At 44.8% G+C, this 21,807-nt stretch overlaps 1 protein-coding gene across 1 annotated transcript in view; it reads left to right on the plus strand.

The window, feature by feature from the left end:
• Positions 1-19,016, plus strand: part of APLF (aprataxin and PNKP like factor) — a 97,846-nt gene extending 78,830 nt beyond the window's left edge. The window contains exon 11 of the mRNA XM_026653143.1: positions 16,697-19,016. Within this exon, the coding sequence (XP_026508928.1) occupies positions 16,697-16,905 (209 nt within the window). The 3' untranslated portion in view covers positions 16,906-19,016. The remainder of the gene's footprint in view (positions 1-16,696) is intronic.
• The last annotated feature ends 2,791 nt before the right edge of the window (positions 19,017-21,807 follow it).

Below are 21,807 nucleotides of genomic sequence, written 5' to 3' on the forward strand. Positions count from 1 at the left end.
TGATTGTCCTTCTTGTGGGAACAAATGATACGGCTAGATTCTCGCTGGAACCTATCAAGGGAGACTATGCCAGGCTGGGGAAACGCTTAAGGATCTTAAGTGGGATTCTGCCTGTTCCTAGAGAAGGGCAACAAAGGTGTGACAAGATTATGACAATCAACAGATGGCTCAGGCAGTGGTGCTATAAGGAGGGCTTTGGAATGTATGGCCACTGGAAGGCATTCATGGACAGAGGACTGTTCTCTCGGGATGGACTTCACCTGAGCAGGGAGGGAAATAGACTTCTAGGATGGAGTCTGGCACAACTGATTAAGAGAGCTTTAAACTAGGAATTTGGGAGAGATGGTTGGAAGATGTCCAGGTAATCTCCACGCTGGATTTTAACATTGAGAGGAAAGAAAACGAAGCAAGAAAGGATACTGTCATGGGTAGGAGAATTGACATACGGAGGAAGGGTAGTGTAGATATCAGTCTAATAGGTGATACTGGCGGTAGAATGTCTGGGCCTAATCGGGTAAAGAATGTGAGCAAAGCCAAACAGCAAAAATTAAGATGTTTGTACACCAATGCAAGGAGCCTAGGTAACAAAATGGAGGAACTAGAGTTACTGGTGCAGGAAGTGAAACCAGATATTATAGGGATAACAGAAACATGGTGGAATAGTAGTCATGACTGGAGTACAGGTATTGAAGGATATGTGCTGTTTAGGAAAGACAGAAATAAAGGCAAAGGTGGTGGAGTAGCATTGTATATCAATGATGAGGTAGACGGTAAAGAAATAAGGGATGGAATGGATAAGACAGAATATGTCTGGGCAAAAATCACATTGGGGAAGAAAGCTACTAGAGCCTCTCCTGAGATAGTGCTTGGGGTGAGCTATAGACCACCGGGATCTGATTTGGATATGGATAGAGACCTCTTTAATGTTTTTAATGAAGTAAATACTAATGGGATTTGTGTGATCATGGGAGACTTTAACTTCCCAGATATAGACTGGAGGACAAGTGCTAGTAATGATTTTCCTGGATGCGATACCTGATGGATTCCTTCATCAAGTAGTTGCTGAACCAACAAGAGGGGATACCATTTTAGATTTGGTTTTGATGAGTAGTGAGGACCTCATAGAAGAAATGGTTGTAGGGGACAACCTTGGTTCGAGCGATCATGAGCTAATTCAGTTTAAATTAAATGGAAGGATAAACAAAAATAGATCTGTAACTAGGGTTTTTGATTTCAAAAGGGCTAACTTTAAAAAATTAAGGAAATTAGGTAGACAAGTGGATTGGACTGAAGAACTTGTGGATCTAAAGGCGGAGGAGGCCTGGAATTACTTCAAGTCAAAGTTGCAGAAACTATCAGAAGCCTGCATCCCAAGAAAGGGGAAAAAATTCATAGGCAGGAATTGTAGACCAAGCTGGATGAGCAAGCATCTCAGAGAGGTGATTAAGAAAAAGCAGAAAGCCTACAAGGAGTGGAAGATGGGAGGGATTAGCAAGGAAAACTACCTTATTGAGGTCATGTAGGGATAAAGTGAGAAAGGCCAAAAGCCATGTAGAGTTGGACCTTGCATAGGGAATTAAAACCAATAGTAAAAGGTTCTATAGCCATATAAATAAGAAGAAAGCAAAGAAAGAAGAAGTCGGACCACTAAGCACTGAGGATGGAGTGGAGGCTAAGGATAATCTAGGCATGGCCCAATATCTAAACAAATACTTTGCCTCAGTCTTTAATGAGGCTAATGAGGAACTTAGGGATAATGGTAGGATGACAAATGGGAATGAGGATATGGAGGTAGATATTACCACATCCGAGGTAGAAGCCAAACTCGAACAGCTTAATGGGACTAAATCAGGGGGCCCAGATAATCTTCATCCAAGATTATTAAAGGAACTGGCCCATGAAATTGCAAGCCCATTAGCAAGCATTTTTAATGAATCTGTAAACTCAGGGGTTGTACCATATGACTGGAGAATTGCTAACATAATTCCTATTTTTAAGAAAGGGAAAAAAGGTGATCCGGGTAACTACAGGCCTGTCAGTTTGACATCTGTAGTATGCAAGGTCTTGGAAAAAAAATTGAAGGAGAAAGTAGTTAAGGACATTGAAGTCAATGGTAATTGGGACAAAATACAACATGGTTTTACAAAAGGTAGATCGTGTCAAACCAACCTGATCTCCTTCTTTGAGAAGGTAACAGATTTTTTAGACAAAGGAAATGCAGTGGATCTAATTTACCTCAATTTCAGTACGGCATTTGATACAGTTCCACATGGGGAATTATTAGCTAAATTGGAAAAGATAGGGATCAATATGAAAATTGAAAGGTGGATAAGGAACTGGTTAAAGGGGAGACTACAACGGGTCGTACTGAAAGGTGAACTGTCAGGCTGGAGGGAGGTTACTAGTGGTGTTCCTCAGGGATCGGTTTTGGGACCAATCTTATTTAATCTTTTTATTACTGACCTTGGCACAAAAAGTGGGAATGTGCTAATAAAGTTTGCGGATGACAGAAAGCTGGGAGGTATTGCCAATACAGAGAAGGACCTGGATATCATACGGGATGATCTGGATGACCTTGTAAACTGAAGTAATAGTAATGGGATGAAATTTAATAGTGAAAAGTGCAAGGTCATGCATTTAGGGATTAATAACAAAAATTTTTGTTATAAGCTGGGGACGCATCAGTTGGAAGTAACAGAGGAGGAGAAGGACCTTGGTGTATTGGTTGATCACAGGATGACTATGAGCCGCCAATGTGATATGACCGTGAAAAAAGCTAATGCAGTCTTGGGATGCATCAGGTGAGGTATTTCCAGTAAAGATAAGGAGGTGTTAGTACCGTTATACAAGGCACTGGTGAGACCTCATCTGGAATACTGTGTGCAGTTCTGGTCTCCCATGTTTAAGAAGGATGAATTCAAACTGGAACAGGTACAGAGAAGGGCTACTAGGATGATCCGAGGAATGGAAAACCTGTCTTATGAAAGGAGACTCAAAGAGCTCGGCTTGTTTAGCCTAACCAAAAGAAGGGGAGATATGATTCCTCTCTGTAAATGTATGAGAGGAATAAATACCAGGGAGGGAGAGGAATTATTTAAGCTCAGTACTAATGTGGACGCAAGAACAAATGGATATAAACTGGCCATCAGGAAGTTTAGACTTGAAATTAGACAAAGGTTTCTAACCATCAGAGGAGTGAAGTTCTGGAATAGCCTTCCCAGGGGAGCAGTGGGGGCAAAAGACATATCTGGCTTCAAGACTAAACTTGATAAGTTTATGGAGGGGATGGTATGATGGGATTAACCTAATTTTGGCAATTAATTGATCTTTGTCTGTTAGTGGTAAATATGCCCAATGGCCTGTGATGGGATGTTAGATGGGGTGGGATCTGAGTTACTACAGAGAATTCTTTCCTGGGTGCTGGCTGGTGAGTCTTGCCACATGCTCAGGGTTTAGCTGATCGCCATATCTGGGATCGGGAAATAATTTTCCTCCAGGGCAGATTGGTAGAGACCCTGGGGGTTTTTCGCCTTCCTCTACAGCGTGGGGCACGGGTCACTTGCTGGAGGATTCTCTGCACCTTGAAGTCTTTAAACCATGATTTGAAGACTTTAGTAGCTCAGACATAGGTTAGGGATTTGATACAGGAGTGGGTGGGTGAGATTTTGTGGTCTGCGTTGTGTAGGAGGTAAGATTAGACTATCATAATGGTCCCTTCTGACCTTAAAGTCTATGATTCTATGATTTTAGGTAGCAGTGTCCGTTCAGCTTGCACATGCTGTCCCTCTCTGATGGTCTGCCTAGAGGCTATCTACTGCTGTGCTGGGGAACACCTTCATTTCCTTCTCAACATCTTTGGCCTTCAAGGGAGCAAGAGTTGTCCCTTCCTTATCTGCATCATTAGCATAAGGAGTAGTTGGTTTTGGTGCTTTTGTTCTTTCGTTGTTCTTAATAGTTAGTGTTTTATTGCCCTGTTGGATTAAAAAAAGAGAGAGAGAGAGAGAAGAAAAAGAGCTTCACTTTTCATTTTCCCCTTTTTGGGGGGGTCCCCCCTTTGTTCCCTCAAGGGTGTTTAGAAGACATTCTAACTTCTTGCAGTTTAAAAAGAAAAAGGAGAAAGAGGAAGAAAAGGCAAGACTATCTCTCTTCTGTATTCTTCACTGCTAGAGGGCGATACCACCCTCCCACCAGCTGCGGTATACTGGCTCTCCCCTGCTTCAAGAGGTGCCTCTCCTGCAAGGAGTCGATTCCAGTAACGGACAGACATTCTCACTGTGTCCAGTGCCTGGGGGAGGTCTCATATCCCTCAAAGCGCTCCCTCTGCCAGCAGGTAAAACAGAGGTCTTGTAAAAAACAGGAGCTGAAGTTAAAACTCCTCCTTGTGGAGAAGGCACTTCAGCTACCAGAGGACTCCGGTGCTGACCCCACATCATCCGTGAAGGTTTCAACTTCAAAGGGGAAGTAGAGTCAAAAAAAATCCAGCAGATTCCCCCGTAAAGGCTTGAGAAAAAGGGCTCCAAGACCTCCAACTGAGTTGTTGGCCAGCCAGAGGGGTTCCCCAGCGCGATCAGCCACCTAGGTACCGGCAGCAACATTGTGTGGTACCCAGAAGGGGCCTCTGCTATGAACTCAGCTGCACTGCCTAGAGACACAAAGGTCTCAGGCTCTCAGACAGGAGTGCTACCCACTAAGGAGAAAGACAGTTACCGTACTCTCTCTAAAAGCGGCACCAAGTAAACCTTCAGTACTAAGTGTGACAAAGCTCCTGTCTATAAAGCGCTCTGCATATTTACAACCATCGGTACCGACAATGTACCACAGACACTCCTCTGTGGTACCGAGTGGGCCAACAGTACAGCAAGAGTTCTGATGCCCTAGAGTCCTGACAGTGAGGGAAAAACCACAATCCCCATTGCTTGGTACCCCTGGAACCCTGTTGTAGTCTTGGCCTTCACAACATCTTTTGGCAAAGAGTTCCACAGGTTGACTGTGCGTTGTGTGAAAAATAGATATAAAAATAGAGAGAAAATGTAGTCTGAGAATGCAAATTTATAACATGTATGGCTGTTAAAGCAGTGGATAATGGTGGTAAATATTGAAGGAAAGTAGATGGATAGGAGAGCCAGGCCTGATCCTACAAAGGGATCTATGAGAGACCCTTATGTCTGCATAGTATGTGAATTTGCATCTCATTTTTTCAGAGACAGTCAATGAGGGGTCAGAGTGATAGATTCTTTCTTCTTGATAGCTGTATGGCAGTAGCAAAGGATCAGCCAAGGAGTAGGTGGGAGACTGAATTGGCAAAGAGAGAGAGATCGTGGGGGGGGGTGGAGTGTAGGAAGAGGTGATTTAATAGAAGTAGTTTGTAGAATACTCTTGAAATGAAGAGATTGATTTTTATAGTGGATACAGAAGTGAAGTGTTTCTCCTTTGCTCATGTTTCAGTGGGCTGTGCTGTAGATTAGAATTCTGATGTGTTAGTAATCAATGTCCCCTGCCGATGCAAATTGTAGTAATCTCCATTTTGCCACTGATGTTGCTGACAGATGCCCTACCACTGCCAGTGACAGGTAACTCTGCCACTGATGATGCTGACGAATGCATTGCATCTGCACAGAGACCCATTTAAAACCCTTTGACTCTGCCCCATGAAGCCCATTGGGATCATGGCCAAAGAGAGCAATTTGTGTGTAATGCTTCAACCTGGTTTTAAACACTTACATGCGCAAAACTTTTATTTTTAAAACCATGTATTTACTTTACAAAATGGACATTTTCCTAACAAAAGAGCTGTATTTGTTCCTGCGCCTAACTTATTGTGAAGAAGCTAAATTTGAGCTGCCAGGATCATTACAAAATTGATGACAAGTATCAGAGGGGTAGCCGTGTTAGTCTGGATCTGTAAAAAGCAACAGAGAGTCCTGTGGCACCTTTAAGACTAACAGATGTATTGGAGCATAAGCTTTCGTGGGTGAATACCCACTTTGTCAGACCCAACATTGATGTAATGGAAGCTTACTATAAACGTATTGGATCTCTAATATTGCACAATTTGTCTATATTTGAAACCTCCGTTTTCTGCAATAGGCAGTGCTTGCACCCTGCTTCTTTTGCTAATGGATCAAAAATCATCTCATTATCCTCTTCTTCAATGCATTGAACGCTTTATGCATCGGTGGAGATGGTGTAAAATCTTCATAGTTTATTTACCAGATATTTTTTTTTCTCTTCCTTGAATTAGATTACTGGTTACTCTGGTTCACCTGCTATACACAGGTGATATTACTTTATTACTCAGCTGATTGTCTAGTATTGTCCTGCAGTGCTGGTCTCCTCTGCTACTTAATGAAGCTAGTTGTCTTTGTGTCAATGTTTATTTGTCAAAGCAATTACTTAATGATTACTGGTACTGCTATACGGTCAAGCAGCAAGTGGAACAGGGAAGTTGCATTTATTTTCCCCATCTCAGTTGTTGCATTTTAATCCCCCCTCCCAAGACCCATTTAGTCTCACCCGAATCTCTTAGCATGTTGATACTGCTGCTTCACTGGCCAAAAGTTTATTTTGTGGAGTCTAGTTATGTTACTAAGATATCATAGGCTGTAACATTAAAAGTTTTTTTTAAAGTACTCAGCTGTCAATGGGATTTGAGCACTTTTTTGAAAATCTGGCCCCGTGCACCCTAAAAATTCCCAATGGCCTGAGGCTCACCAGTACTTCAGCAGTTTACTTTTCTAGAGGGCTCCCACTCGAACATTGAAGACTGAAATGGATTTCATGTTACTTCCCAATAGTTCTGTGGGTTTTGCTCTGTCAACAGATCTTTGAGAAAAGAGAGCAGGTAATTTTCCATAGAACACATAAGCGATAAGTGAATCTGTAATCCTTCAAACCCCGAACAAAAAAGGAAAGACACATCTGTCTCAGGGCGCTCCTGATGGAGTTGGCACTAGCACCGGAGCAGAGGTCCAACTCTGCCCTGAGTACCGCAGCATTGGTGTGGAGCGCCCTGCTGGCACTGTCTTTCAGCCAGCATCCATCCTCCTCCCCGGCTCCACTCAAGAAGCCGAAGAGAAGCACGAGGGGACGATCCCCCACTTCCCGTAAGGGAAAGGACAGGGCTGGAGGAGCGCCAAGACCCGTGCCAGGCGGCTCGACGTCTCCATCAGGGAGTCGGGCTTCAGCTCAAGTTGAGCGGTCCAGCCCATCCCACACTATGCCTGCCACCCCAGACAGCGACAAGGGCCTCTGTTATCTAGACGTCCTGTCGACACCGGAGGCCTTGCAGGCAGTGCAGGAGATCCTGTCGCTACTGGTGCCGCCCACACCGGCTTTGGGTAAACTTCCCTTGGGACCTTACCATGTGTCCCCACCTCAGCGGCACCGCTCCCCATTATGGGGGATGTCCCGTCAGCACTTGCCCACTCAGAGCCATCACGCCTGGGAGTCAGGCTCAACGAAGCCCTTTTCGATCTCCAGACCCTGGGCACCGACAGCGGGATTCTAGGTGCGGCTTGCTGGTAACCTGGTGCAGACCTACCAACGCACGCCCCTGGCAAGAGCATCAAGATCAGCCTTTGGTGTCCCAATGGCCTCGGCACCAGTCATGCGAACCATTGTTGAATGCGGCCACCGGTCCCCAACCCACTGTCGCCAGTCCCCGCGTTTGGGGAGATCCTTGCAGCAACAAGCCTGCTCCCGGTTCCGTTCCAGGTACTGGTACCAGTCAGGCAGCATGAGGCACGGATCGCCAGTTTGTCGACGGTCCAAGTTCCCACACGAGGGACTCATCTCAGTCGGTCAGGTTGACATCGAGGAGTAGCGCCCGGCACCGCACGGAGAAGGAACGCTGGTCTGCTCGATCATGGTCGCCTGGGAGTGACCAGTCCAGCTCTGGAACTGAGTCCTTGATGGTGGGGCAAGCTCCGGCACCGGCGGTACCATCCACATCGTCAGCACCACAACCGACCCCGTGGACCCAACACCAGTGGCCACCGGCGGCCTGGAACCCATGAGGGTTTCCCCAGCCCTCGCAGACAGTCCGCTCAGTGGTGGGGGCCTCAGGCCATCAGCCTCAGCATCCCGCCCTCCACCAGAAATGGAGGCCCCAGAAGTCAGGAGCCCCCCAGGCCTATGTGCAGACAGTGGAACAGCCTGCTGGACCACCAGGGAATGTGGTAGTGCCCACAGCATCAGCGTCGTCCTCGTCGTCACCAGATGAAGCCATCATGGGTCCCCCTCACCCAATTCCACAAGATGATGCTAAGGCTCATCAGGAACTATTGAAGAGGCGACCCTCTGGAGCCAACCTGGGGCTCTAGGCAGAGGAGCTATAGGAGCCATCAGACTCCCGATTTGATGTCCTCTGGTCCACGGCACCTGCTAAGGTGGCTTTGCCCCTGCACAAAGGGGTATAAAAAATTATTAATGCCCTATGGCAAACCCCCTCCTCCCTGCCTCCCATTTCGAAAAGGGTGGAACGTAAATACTTCATGCCAGCTAAAGACCACGAGTAACTCTACACCCACTCGGCCCCAGACTCTCTCGAAGTTGAGGCTGTTAATCAAAGGGAGAGGCAGGGGCAACCTGGGCCTATGCCCAAAAATAAAGACTTGAAGAGACTGGATCTGTTTGGGCAAAAGATTTATTCATCTTCTAGCCTTCAATCGAAAGTGGCCAACCACCAAGCCCTCCTCGGCCACTACGATTACAACATGTGGCAGGCCATGGCCAAGTTCGAGGCTTCGCTTCCCGAAGGGTCCAGGAAGGAATTCCAGGCGATCCTCGAGGAGGGCACTGCTGTGGTGAGGGTGGCCCTCCAGGCAGCTTCAGATGCGGCAAACTCTGCGGCTTGCACCATGGTCTCAGCCATCTCCATGCGCTGGGCATCCTGGCTGCTCCTCTCTGGCCTGTCGACAGTGGCTCAGCAGTCTATGCAGGACCTTCCCTTCGACAGCCAGGCCCTGTTTGCAGAACAGACTGATAGTAAGCTGCATGGGCTCAAGGACTCCTGCACTATCCTGAAAACTCTAGGGCTGTATGTCCCCTGTCCAGCCCATAAGCGGTTCAAACCACAGCCAGCTCAGGGCCAAGGGAGCCAGTCCCGACAGGAGCTGCCCCACAAAAAGAGCAGGGGTTACAAATGCCACCCAAGCCACCCATCCCCTCCCTCCGCCCAATCAGGCTCGACCCGCAATAAGCAGGGGAGCAAATGGGCGTTTTGAGGGTGCGCCTGAGGGCGACCTACCAGATTATACCCCAGATATATCTTTCCTGCCTTTCTCCAACCGCCTTTCTTTTTTCCTCCTGGCATGGACCACCATAACCTCAGACCACTGAGTGCTCAGTACAGTGGCGCAGCGTTATACCCTACAGTTTCAACCTCCCTACCCCCCTTCCCCATCCCTCTTCAGGGACCCCTCTCACAAGAGTCTCCTCATGCAGGAGGTAGAAGGGTTGCTGCAGCTGGGTGCAATGGAAGAGATTTCCCGCGAGTACACGAATGAGGAGTTCTATTCTAAGTACTTCTTATTCCAAAGGCCAAGGGTGGTCTACAGCCCATCCTGGACCCATGAGACCTCAACAAATACCTAAAGAAGTTGAGGTTCCGAATGGTCTCCCTGCCCTCCATCACCCCCTCTCTGGATCCGGGAGACTGGTATGCCACCCTCGACTTGAAGGACACATATTTTCATATAGCGATCTTCCAAGAATACAGGCGCTTCCTACGCTTCATGGTCGGATCAGACCTCTGCCAGTTTGCAGTTCTCCCTTTCGGCCTACTGACAGCACCAAGGGTGCATGTCAGTAGTAGCGGCTTATCTCAGGCATTGGGGTATCCAGATCTACCCGTACCTCGACGACTGGCTGGTCAAAGGTCGATCCAGATCCCAAGCCCAAAGGGATATCGCAGTGTTGCAGGCCACATGCCGATCCCTCGGCCTGCTGGTAAACGACAAAAAGTTGACGTTAGTTCCAGTGCAGAGGATAGAGTTCATCAGAGCGGTGCTCGACTCCACCTGCGCCAGAGCGTTTCTGCCACAGGAAAGGTTCCAAGCATTGGTGGACCTCATCGCGGGAGTCTCCGCATTCCCCCTGACCACCACCAGAGTTTGTCTGTGCCTGCTGGGACACATGGCAGCATGTATGGATGTTGTCCACTATGCCAGGCTGCAGATGCAACCCTTATAGCAGTGGCTGACAATGGTCTATTCCCAGTCCAGAGGTAACCTGGAAAAGTTGTTACCATCCCGCCGACAATATTTACCTCGCTGCAATGGTGGACCAACCCAATGTCGGCCCTGGAAGGAGTACCATTTGACAGCCCTTGTCACTCCATTGAGCTGATATTGGATGCCTCGGACCTAGGCTGGGGAGCGCATCTTGGCGACCTTCAGTCCCAGGGCATGTGATCCCCGGAGGAGATGACGTTGCACATAAACATCAAAGAGCTCAGAGCGGTACGGTTGGCCTGCGGAGTCTTTCTACCACACCTGGCGGGCAAGGGGGTGAGAGTGTTCACGAACAATACGGCCTCTATGTTCTACATCAACAGGCAAGGGGGAGCATGCTCATTGGCTCTCTGTCAAGAGGCTGTCTGATTGTGGGATTTCTGCATCGAGCACGGGATCCACTTGGAGGCCTATCACCTCCCCGGTGTCAGGAACATGCTGGCAGATCACCTCAGCAGTTCCTTTTTCTCTCACCACGAGTGGTTGCTCCATCTGGAGGTAGCCTGGACTCTCTTCCAGAGGTGGGGGACTTCCCAAGTGGACCTGTTTGCCATCAGACAGAACAGGAAATGCCATCGCTTCTGTTCCCTGCAGGGTCTGGGCAAGTACTCCCTCTCCGATGCCTTCCTCCTGTCATAGTCGGGGGGACTGATGTACACGTTCCCGCCAATCCCGCTCATCAGCAGAGTCCTGTCAAAGATCAAGAGAGACGAGCCCCAAGTCATCATGATCACCCTGGCATGGCCGCGCCAACATTGGTTCGGCACACTGATGGACCTGGAAGTGGCCACTCCCTGGACCCTTCCCGTCCAACCAGATCTGCTGTCGCAAGCTCGCAGGCGTCTCTTACACCCCAATCTCGCCCCCCTCCACCTCACGGTGTGGATGCTGCGTGGTTGAACTCGGAAGAGCGGGCCTGCTCTAGCGAGGTCCAGCTAATCCTTCTGGAAAGCAGGAAGCCTTCCACTAGAGCGACCTACCTGGCCAAGTGGATGAGGTTCTCCCTCTGGGCATCTGAGCATAGTATTTCTCCATTGCGCTCCTCCTTACAATCTCTTTTAGATTTCCTGCTCCATTTTAAGAACCAGGGGCTGACCCAGTCCTCTGTCAGGGTGCACCTTGTGGCTATCTCCGCTTCCCACCCACCGATCCAAGGTCAGACTGTATTTTCACATGACATGTCAGTCCGATTCCTGAGAGGCCTCAAGAGGCTCTTTCCATCGGCCCGAGCCCCTGTCCCACAGTGGGACCTTAACTTGGTTCTTTCTAGGCTTACAGGCCTGCCTTTTGAGTCTATGGGCTCCTGCTCCCTCTCCCACCTGTCATGGAAGGTCGCTTTCCTTGTAGCCATAACATCCGCGAGTCGAGTGTCGGAGATTAAAGCTCTGACATCGGAACCGCCGTATACAGTGTTCTATAAGGGCGAAGTTCAACTGCGACCCCATCTGGCCTTTCTGCCGAAGGTGGTGTCTTCCTTCCATGTTAACCTGGACATCTTCCTCCCGGTGTTTTATCCCACGCCGCACACCGCTAGTGAGGAAAGGAGGCTGCACGCCCTGGACGTCAGACGTGCCCTTGCATTTTATCTAAAGCGTACCAAGCGCTTCCGCAGGTCGAACCAGCTCTTCATCGTGACAGCGGAGAGGATGAAGGACCTTCCAGTGTCCTCGCAGAGAATTTCCAACTGGATTATCTCCTGCATCTGGACCTGTTACGAGTTGGCACAGGTCCCGCCGCCACTGATTGTGACTGAGCTCAGGCATCCTCGGCAGCCTTCGTGGCGCACGTTCCTATCCAGGACATTTGCAGACCCGTGACGTGGTCTTCAGTTCACACGTTCATGGTGCACTACGCCATCACTCAGCAAGCCAGATGACGCTGGGTTCGGCAGAGCTGTGTTGCAGTCTACACGTCCATGAACTCCTACCTGCCTCGGTTGGCACTGCTTGGGAGTCACCTAATATGGAATGGACATGAGCAAGCACTCGAAGAAGAAAAGACAGTTACCCTTTCCATAACTGGTGTTCTTCGAGATGTGTTGCTCATGTCCATTCCATGACCAGCCCTCCTTTCTGGGAAGAAGGAACTGAGGGTGGGGGGAGCCAGCAGCGCCCCTTATAACACGGCATGTGCGTGCCGCTCCAGGGGGCGCCAGAGCCAGTCCCCTATGGTTACCACTGAGAGAAAAACTTCTGGCACCGGTGCATGTTGTGAGAATACACACTAATATGAATGGACATGAGCAACACATCTCAAAGAACACCATTTACGGAAAAGGTAACTGTCTTTTCCTGAGAGGCCATGAGTAGCTTTGAAAAGCTTTAATTGAAGATCTTTCTGAGACCATCAGTGCGTGATCGAATTTCCTCACATTATTTGTGCTTATTTCTGCTATTACTGAAATACTTAGTCTGGCTGTAACTACTCGCCATGCTTTTTTGAGACACGTTTGCATACAGTATCTAGTTCCACAGCAACTGATTTTAGGTGCCACCACTCTGGCACTGCTGCTTCAGAGGTAGCGAATGCAGTTGTTATGCAGTTCAGTTTGGGTCATTCTGCATAGTGAAGTCCTATCGGTTAATACGTTAAGTCCCTCTTACATTAAAAATAAGTCTGAGTTTTTTATGGCATGTACAGCTACAAGAAATACAATTCAAGTAACATGTCCCTTGTCAGCTGTAGCAGGGGTGTGTGTGTGTGTGTACACAGGCAGGTGGCAGCTGAACATGAATATCTGGCAGGGTGATGGTATAACTCAGTTATTTTAGAGAGTCTACTTATTAAAGATGCAAGGCACTTTCAGTGAGAGTAAACTCACATTTTGTTTCTTTGTGCTCAGATGTCTCTTTCTTCCTGTTGATTTTAGGTAACTTAGATTAATTAAAGTGTTCTTAATTGTTGTTAGAGACTAGGTGGGTGAGATAATACATTTTATTGGATTAACTGCTGTTGCTGTGAAGCTTGAAAGCTTGTCCCTTGCACCTGCTAATTGGTCCAATAAAAGATATTTCCTCGCTTGGCTTGTCTCTCTCATACCCTGGGACCAACACAGCTGCAATACTACAAACAGCAATGGTTAATATTTGCTGACTCTTTCTAAAAATGCCCTATCTGCTGGTTCCAGTGGTTGCTCCCAAAGGTCAAAGCTTGTAAAAGGCTAGGATCAGCAAATTCACATTTGAGACAGTCCTAGTCAGCTGTGAATACTGTATCTTGCAGGCAGATAGGATTCCATTAACCTTTAGTGCATGCTGCGTGGCACAGCTGCAGTGTTAAGCAGAGTAGAGCTGATATTTCCATATAAATATATTTCAACTCTAGCAACCAAGAGGAGAAGAGTACTGACTAGATGACATTTGACATGTTTAGTTCTTAGTCATTATCCTAATTGCCACCAGAGGGATTGCTAATTGCTTAGTGCCTATAGAGAATAAGAGGCCAGGGTTTGAAACATTATCTAAGGGTAGAACCGTGAGGATAAGAGCAAAGGGGATCAATAAAGCTTCATGTAGTCACTGATTCTGTTCTTATCACTGTGTTGCAAATTTGTGCCTGTCCATTCTACAGCTACCCAGATGAGTGGTCTGCTTTGGCTCTCAGCTATATGGAATCCTCTTACGAACAGCGTTCATATCTCTAGCAAGCAAATTATCTAGTTCCCAAGAATAGCCTTTTTAAAGAGGATGTGCTGCATCCTCTTGGAGCTTCTTTTGTGTAAACACATTTTAAATAAAAGAGCTTCATGGTCATCTTGATAAATGTGGTGCCACTACAAGAGACTGTTTTGTCAGAACTGCTTGCTTAATAAGCTGCCTTAAGAGCCATGGGCTTGAGTAAACTTCGTCAGGAACAATAAAAACACCTACGCTGTTCTTTGCTGGAGTCTGAAAACCAAGCAAGAAAAATGCGGCTTCTTTTTTTTTACCATTTTAACTGTTTGTAGGACAGTGGCACCATATCAACAGGCTGATGAAAATAGCCAGCAGCTCCACACAACAGTTCACTTAAAATAAAGATGATACAAGCAGTGCTCTGGAAGTGAAGGGGGATTTTTTGTAAAGGTTCTGGGCTTACTGTACTCAAGAGCGCCAATCTGCCATCTTTACTCAGATTGAGCAATAGATCTGCAAAGATCCCATATGTTTCAGTGGGCCTACTTGATGAGTAAAGTGCTATTCAACAGGTTTAAGAGGTCCAGAATGTGGTCTATAGTAGGTCCAATATCATATAATCATCAACCTGTATTTTCGTTCTTGCCAAATACTCTTGAAGCAGGTAGTGGGTTTTTTTCTTAACTGGGTGGGGTTGGGGGGTGATTAACAGACAATTGTGGGAGACTTTTCAGAAGTGCTTGAGCACCTGCAGCTGTTATTAAAATAATTGGAAGCTGCAGGTACTTGGTACTTACGAAAATCACTCTCATATGAGAAGATTCGATCCTTTCAAAGAGAGGGACAGTGGAATCAATATATTCTTTTCTTCAATTTTCTTTTTTCTTCTTCTCCACCCACCCCTTTGTTCAATCCTGTATGTCTCCTTATTTCCAATTTTTCCTTCCTTTGTCTTGCAACTTTACTGTATTTTTACACCTTCTCTAATTGTTTGGTTTGAAATGGTGGGGATTTTGTTTTTACCATATTTAGGACACCTGCCATTTCTCCGTTTCTTAATGAATCTGCTGTTCCATATGCCGTCAGTGACTTTTGTAACAAACAATACCATTTTCATCAGTGAAGTTAGTGGCGTTGGGTGGAAGTGATTAGTTGATCCTTTTAGAGCTGATGGTAGGTGGTAAAACAGCAAGCAAGATGGTAGATTACAGCCCAGATTGGCAGAGCTGGCAAGTATTTGATTCCTTTCTAGGCACGTGCATCATAACTGGATTGTCCAAAGCAAGTAGTTAGATCCAGAGGACTGTGGACTAGGTTTTCTTGGATTGTACTCTTGTCTCCTCCACGGATTGCTGTGTGTCTTCCAGCAAATCTTTTAACTTCCCTGTGCCATCGTTCATCCATCTGAAAAATGGAAGTAATATTTTATAGTGGTGGTTGTGACATTCCCCAGGGTGCAACTTGAACTGCTGTGTCCCCTTATCTCTCTAGACTGGGATGCCTTTTACACTGCTTTGCTAGTGAACAGCAAACCCTCTAGGCTCTGTTCATTCACAGCCACCAGCAGGTTAAAACACTCCCAGCTGAATGCATGAATGCTATGCCCAGCCATCCATGAATAGATACAGGGCAACACCCACATATCCCTCAATCCCAGCCTTGCCCCCAAGAAATGTGCGTCTTGTTCAGTACCCCACTGGACTGTACAAGCTCATAAATTAGTCTGTCATTCCAACAAAGGGTAATGAATATGCACCAGCCCTGTTGACCTGAGTAGAGATTTCCTGAACACTTCAATCAAACATGCTGGTTTAGATAAAACAGTAAAACAAGTTTATTAACTAGAGAAAGATTTAAAGTGATTATAAGTGATAAGGTATATGAGTTAGAATTGGTTACAAAAGAAATAAAAGGATAAACACACAAGCTAATTCCTAAACTTTACCAAGGCCAATAAGTTTAAAAGCAAACAGATTTCTCTCACCCAGAAGCTTTCAGCAGACCATACTAGCTGGAAAAACCTCCAGGCCAGGACCACTTCCCCAGTTCAATGATGCACCTTTGTCTTTCAAGCAATCTTGCTGCCGTGAGTAGAGATGGGGAAGGAGAGGTATCTAGAGGCATTTTCCCCACTTCTTTTACTCTAACCCTTTGTACTGGAAAAGTCGTTCCTGGGTCATGGGGTTAGGCAGTTCCATGGCATATCTGAGCTGCCAGCTGTCCTTCAGATGAATTGTAAATTTCTTGTTTACAACTCCCCTGCTGGTGAATCTCTGATCTTAGCACCGAGCTTTTAGCACCTAGCTGGCCTGCCAGTGTGCCTTTGTCTTTGAGAAAATGGTCTGAGGGTGTTACCCAGAACTACAGCATATTTCAGTAACACTCATATAGCAAGATCTTGTAACTCCATATACAGTGTTGATACACACATTTTAGCAGGACAGTTATGTTCAGTGGATTATGAGTTTTCAAATGATACCTCACAAGGCATACTTTGTACAAAATATATCGTAATCATATAAATTGGTAAACATGGGGTACATGATGTCAGATGGGGTACAATGTGTCACAGTGATGAGAAGCTTACTTAATATTTATAAATGCTTTGGTATCCTTGGGTGCAAAGTGCTATAAATATAACTAAGTGCAAAGTATTCTATTAATAGAACAGCTAAATAATCCCATAAATAGTTTTGTAATAGTTGTAATAATTTCTGGTAAAAAAAAAAAAAAAGTGAAATTGCTGTAACTCTTGAGCTAACGGCATTATAATAAGCACCTCGTAGATCTAGATTTTTCCACAGCACTTGAAGTCTATACTTTAATCTCTCTACATTTTGCCCTGTACAGGAAAAAGTGTTTTGGAGGAGGACAGCGATAATGATGGTGAACCGAATGAATATGACCTGAATGACAGCTTTCTAGATGACGAGGAGAAAGAGGAGTATGACCCTACTGATGAAGATTCCGATTGGGAGCCAGATCCTGAAGACAAAGATAATGAAGATGTTGAAACACTTTTGAAAGAAGCACAAACATTTATTAAAACCAAAAAGTAGTTTTGTCCAAATGATGTGAAGTACTTACAACGTACCTGTTTACAGGATTGCTGGGGGTTTGGGGAATGACTTTGAAAGCCAACTTTACCCATGCTTGAGACACTACAAACAAGGATTTTTAATGAGGAAAAAATGAGCAACAGCTTCCTTTTCTTTTGATGCACATTGTTTTGCCTTCGATTTTTTAGCTGATGAAGTCAAATCATAAAGTCTGGGATTATATTGTGGTTTAATTGAAGATTTTTTTAAAAAAAGTCTCTTTTCTGAGTCTTTTCCAACTTCTTCACAGCTCATATTGTCAGAGGGAGGATTAATGGATTGGAATGTAGCTATTAACATTCCTCATGAATATCTTTCTATGCTTGCAAAAAAAGTAAGGATTGTAGACCTACCTTAGGGAGGTGTATAGTTTTGCTAAGGTGTAATATATTCCATGCTAAATAAAGAAAAAGTAACATTGCACAACTTTTTTTTATGGCAGATCAAATCATTCTCAGTTCAATAGGGAGTCTTTGTTCAACCAGTTATTTTGATTAGTTTGTTATTCAGCTATCCTACACTGTCATATTAAGTTTTAACAGGCTGTTAATAGTGGATGTCTTCACCTTATAATTGCACTTATTTCTTTGACATTCCTGGTGTAAATTGCTAATTTTGAAAACTGTCTAAATAACTTGGGGAAAACACATTTTTTAAAATTTATGCTAAATTTCAAATTATGTCCCCAAATCAATTCTAGTACATCTTTTTTTCCAGTCAGTGTACATTGATGATACTTTCAATTTATATTGAAATTGAAACCTTAATGGCTGGTTCTACAAACTGATTTTAAATTATGCTGAGCTTATTTAAGTGAAGCTTGTAGTTTGTTTGCCTAATGCTTCCCATTAAGGCCCTGTTTTCAATTGGCTTTTAACTTTCCCTAACTTTTAACCTTTTCAGACTGAATGTTTTTGGAAAGTTTCAGCAAAAATGGTTTAGCCGTTACCGAATACAAGGTTAGGAGAAAACACATTGTTTTGCCTGGATTTAAAAAATATCTTAAAACCATTTTGTTGAGAAGATCTAGCACATCCATGCTTTGGAGCACGGATTTGAAATTTAGCAGAGGGGGGTCTCCCTGGTTTCAGGGATATGCCTTTTGCTGTCCCTGTGAAAATCTGCCCAGATTTAGTAAAGACCCTCCAAACATCACACTTTGCACATGCTCACTAGAAGCTCGTTAGAGTTTGGCAGCTGACTTCTCTGAAGATTGCGTCTATACTGAGTATGCTCCATCCCCTCACAGCTCCTGCATTTGATCAGGCTGCGCAAGCACCATCACCGCAGAATGACTGAGCATGCTCTTCTCCAGGGGCTCTGTAGCACTTTCTCTGCAGTTTTTTCTCCCAGAGGCCATGGGTCACTGTGGTGCTGGGTACAGGAACTGAGAGCAGTGATCTTCCTGCTCACAGTGATCTTCCTGGTGATGCCTAGGCAGTGAGGAGGAGGAGGAAGGGACTTGATTGGAATTCTGAGGGGTGAGGCGCAAAGGGCGTTGGGGGGCAGCATTGTGGAGGTCAACATGGTTCCATATGTTAGGATTGTTTTTTGTTTCCTTTTTTTTAAAAATGAAGCTATGACAGAGGAAAAAATAGCATGTGATCATGTAATTAAAGATTGTATCATAGCATGTATGCACAAGGAGGCTGAATTAAGGTGGTGTGGGCATTCTTTATGCAGGCATTTACTAACTTTTGAAGGCTTGACTTTGCAAATATAACATTCTTGTAACATCAGGGAGTTTTGTATGTAATAGTACGTATACTGGCTTGTATCTCCCTGTCTGCAAAGGCACTAACAGTTGTCAGAAATGTTCTCAGGCATTAAGATTTGTAATTTGACAATTATTTAATTTTTTGAAAGGGCTTCAGAGAAGGGGTTCAAACAACCTGCTAGTGTCTAAATCTGTATTGAGCTGTATTTGGGAGCAATATAATATTTTCAAAAATTGTGCATCAGAAATCTGGCTCAGACTTTTGAAGTATGAATGATCACTCATGAGCTTGTTCTGCATGTTGAGAATATGGGAATAATTTGTTTACTGTCAGAGTTGTTTCACTTGAAAATAACTCTAGTCAGAGATGAGTTTTATCTGATTTCATATGTGACCTTAGCAACCTTCAGCAAGCAGAAACATTCTATTCAGTAGTGTCACAATATGAATGTCCATCTAAGCTGCTCCAAAGAGTTGAATTAGAATTTTCTATTAAAATAAAAGTAGCGATTTTCATCTGTGGAGGTTATCAAGGTCATACATATAATCACAAAAATAAATCACATGTAGCTTTACATAATATATTAGCTTTTGTTATTAAATATAATCCTCCCAGGATTGAAATAAAGATTATATGGAGAGGGTAACTGACCAACTGTCATCAAGAGCCCGCCACAGTTGTTATAATAGTATGCTCCAGTATTGTCTGCTTAAGTCAAGCCTGAGTTCCAATATTTTTCCCTTCTGTCTCCCCCACTCAAAAGCAACATAACTTTTCCATGCTTCCAGTCTGAAATGTGATGGATTTGTTGACTTCAAAGTGTCCAAAAATCAATCTGATACTTTCTTCCCAAAATTTCTGAGGTGTAAATGAGATTCCCCAAAGTATTTTTATTCCTTTTTTTCCCAAGCTTCCCACACATTGCCTGCTAGTGAGCCAGATCTGGCCAGTAAGGTGGAGGCCTTCCCACGTTAATAACTTTTGGTCACTGTTCAGCTAGACCACATTAGACTGGCCAGCTAGGGGTCAGTTGCTCTTTATCTCATTACCATCCCCTGAGTGCCCTCCTATTATTTCAGATTTAAAATCACTGGCAGAAGTTGAGTGCTTGTGCAGTGGTGGGAGCCAAACTCAAAGTTTGTATCTAATTTCCTGACTCTCATCTTAATTTTTTTTAGACTTTTTTTTGGCGGGGGGGGGGGAAGCCTGGGAGGAAAGTGGGAGAATGTTCTAAAAACATAAGTCATTTAATTTCCAGAGTAAATATATGTAGGTAACATGCAATATGCCAGTGCATATAGATCTGCATGAGTTGAGTATATAAGGGAAGATTATGCCTCCTAAAAAGTAGTGAGATCCTAGGAGCAAATACATTACCCACGTAGCAGTGTCTGGAATTACTAAAATTCTACTTTGAAAATGCTGACTAGGAATCCTCAAATATACAGCTCCATTTTCTCCTTACTTCTCCTTTTCTGTCTGCTCTTCTAGGCAGAGGGAGACTGAAGAAAGGAGTAGAAAAGTAGGCAGAATCTGATTATGTGAGGAGACAAAAAAAAATTATTCCCATTGATTGCCAATCTGCTTAATTAGCATATGGGGAAGAGCTAATGGATCTCCAGGCATGACCAAGCTGGACCCAGAAAATAGTTTAGAACATAAGAACGGCCAGACCAGGTCAGACCAAAAGCCCATCTAGTCCAGTATCCTGTCTTCTGACAGTGGCCAATGCCGGGTGCTTCAGAGGGAATGAACAGAACAGGTAATCAGCAAGTGATCCATCCCCTGTCACCCATTCCCAACTTCTGGCAAACAGAGGCTAGGGACACAAAGATCCAAAATTAAAACAGGAAGTGGTAACAAATGTAAACTTTTGACTTCTAAAACTTTAAACAACAAAACCTTTTGTCACCATATGAAACTGATGACAGACTGATTTGCTGTCAAACTTTACGGGTCAAAAGTTTTGTCATCTGAAACTTCATCTAATAGTTTTTATGGCAAATACACTTGGCTTCAGGCACAGCTGGCAACAAGTACACAATACCATCCCTGATGTACAATGTGCTGATGTCTTCTCAGCACTAGCCTGGTGTGTAGGCTGTGCCGTGTTGTGACTGCCCGTTGAACAGATGAGCACAAGGGCTATAGAGGAGGCTTCTAGCAACACCTTTCATGCCAGCCAGGACTTAGTCCTTTCATACATAAGGACTCGTGTTTAATTGTGACCTCTCCAGCTATCCAATGAGCTACACTCTGGGAGTTGATTAATTCTGAAAACAAAACTTGTTGTGTGTAATGTTATGCTAGCAGTTGGACTCTTATTGTGTCATGTCCATTAGCTTCTCAGAAAAATCATAATAGGAAAAAAGTTAAGGTTCCTAGGTAAGTACACTGCACTCATGACCAGGAACACCGGAAGATTGATATATCCCCTATTAGATCTTGTACTGCAATGTACACTTTCTGACTGTATTGTGACTTAATTGCCCATAACATGAGACCTTGGAAATGAGTCACTCTCAACCCAAACTGAATGTATGGTAGGAATAAAACACAAATTAAATCTTATGAATGGAGATAGCTTGGCATCAAAGGCTTTAGTGCTAGGTTATCAATTTGTCACATTTTAAAGTTAAATCTGTAGGCTAGCACAATCAATGTTGCACTGAAAACTACTAGCATACTTCTACAAGGTTTTGCTTGCCTGTATGAGATACAAAAGAATAACTCAAATAAGTAATGAAATAATTCTTTATTAAAATTAATGGAGATGATAATGACCTGCATTTCTGAAATAGCATTTGTGATTAGAAATAGACTTAACAGGGAGCATGGGTTACAGCACATGCGATGGCTTGAAATCTTTTCTCTGCTGCCTTCGCTGTCACCGGATGACTGGACGATAGCTAATATAATGCTGATTTTTTAAAAAAGTCTCCAGAGGTGATCTTGGCAATTTCAGGCAATTTATGGGCCAGTGAGCCTAACTTCAGTACCAGGCAAATTAGTTGAAACTTGTGACGTTCCCCTGGTGCTATCTGGGTCGGTGATCCGCTAGATCACTCCAATCCCTGACTCTGGGAGCCAGCCTTACCCTGCTCCGCTGTGAGAACCCCCACTCCCGGGCTGTTCACGCACAGCC

Source organism: Terrapene carolina, unplaced genomic scaffold (assembly GCF_002925995.2).
Source record: "Terrapene carolina triunguis isolate 2854851 unplaced genomic scaffold, T_m_triunguis-2.0 Scaffold132, whole genome shotgun sequence".
NCBI classification, from domain to species: domain Eukaryota; kingdom Metazoa; phylum Chordata; order Testudines; family Emydidae; genus Terrapene; species Terrapene triunguis.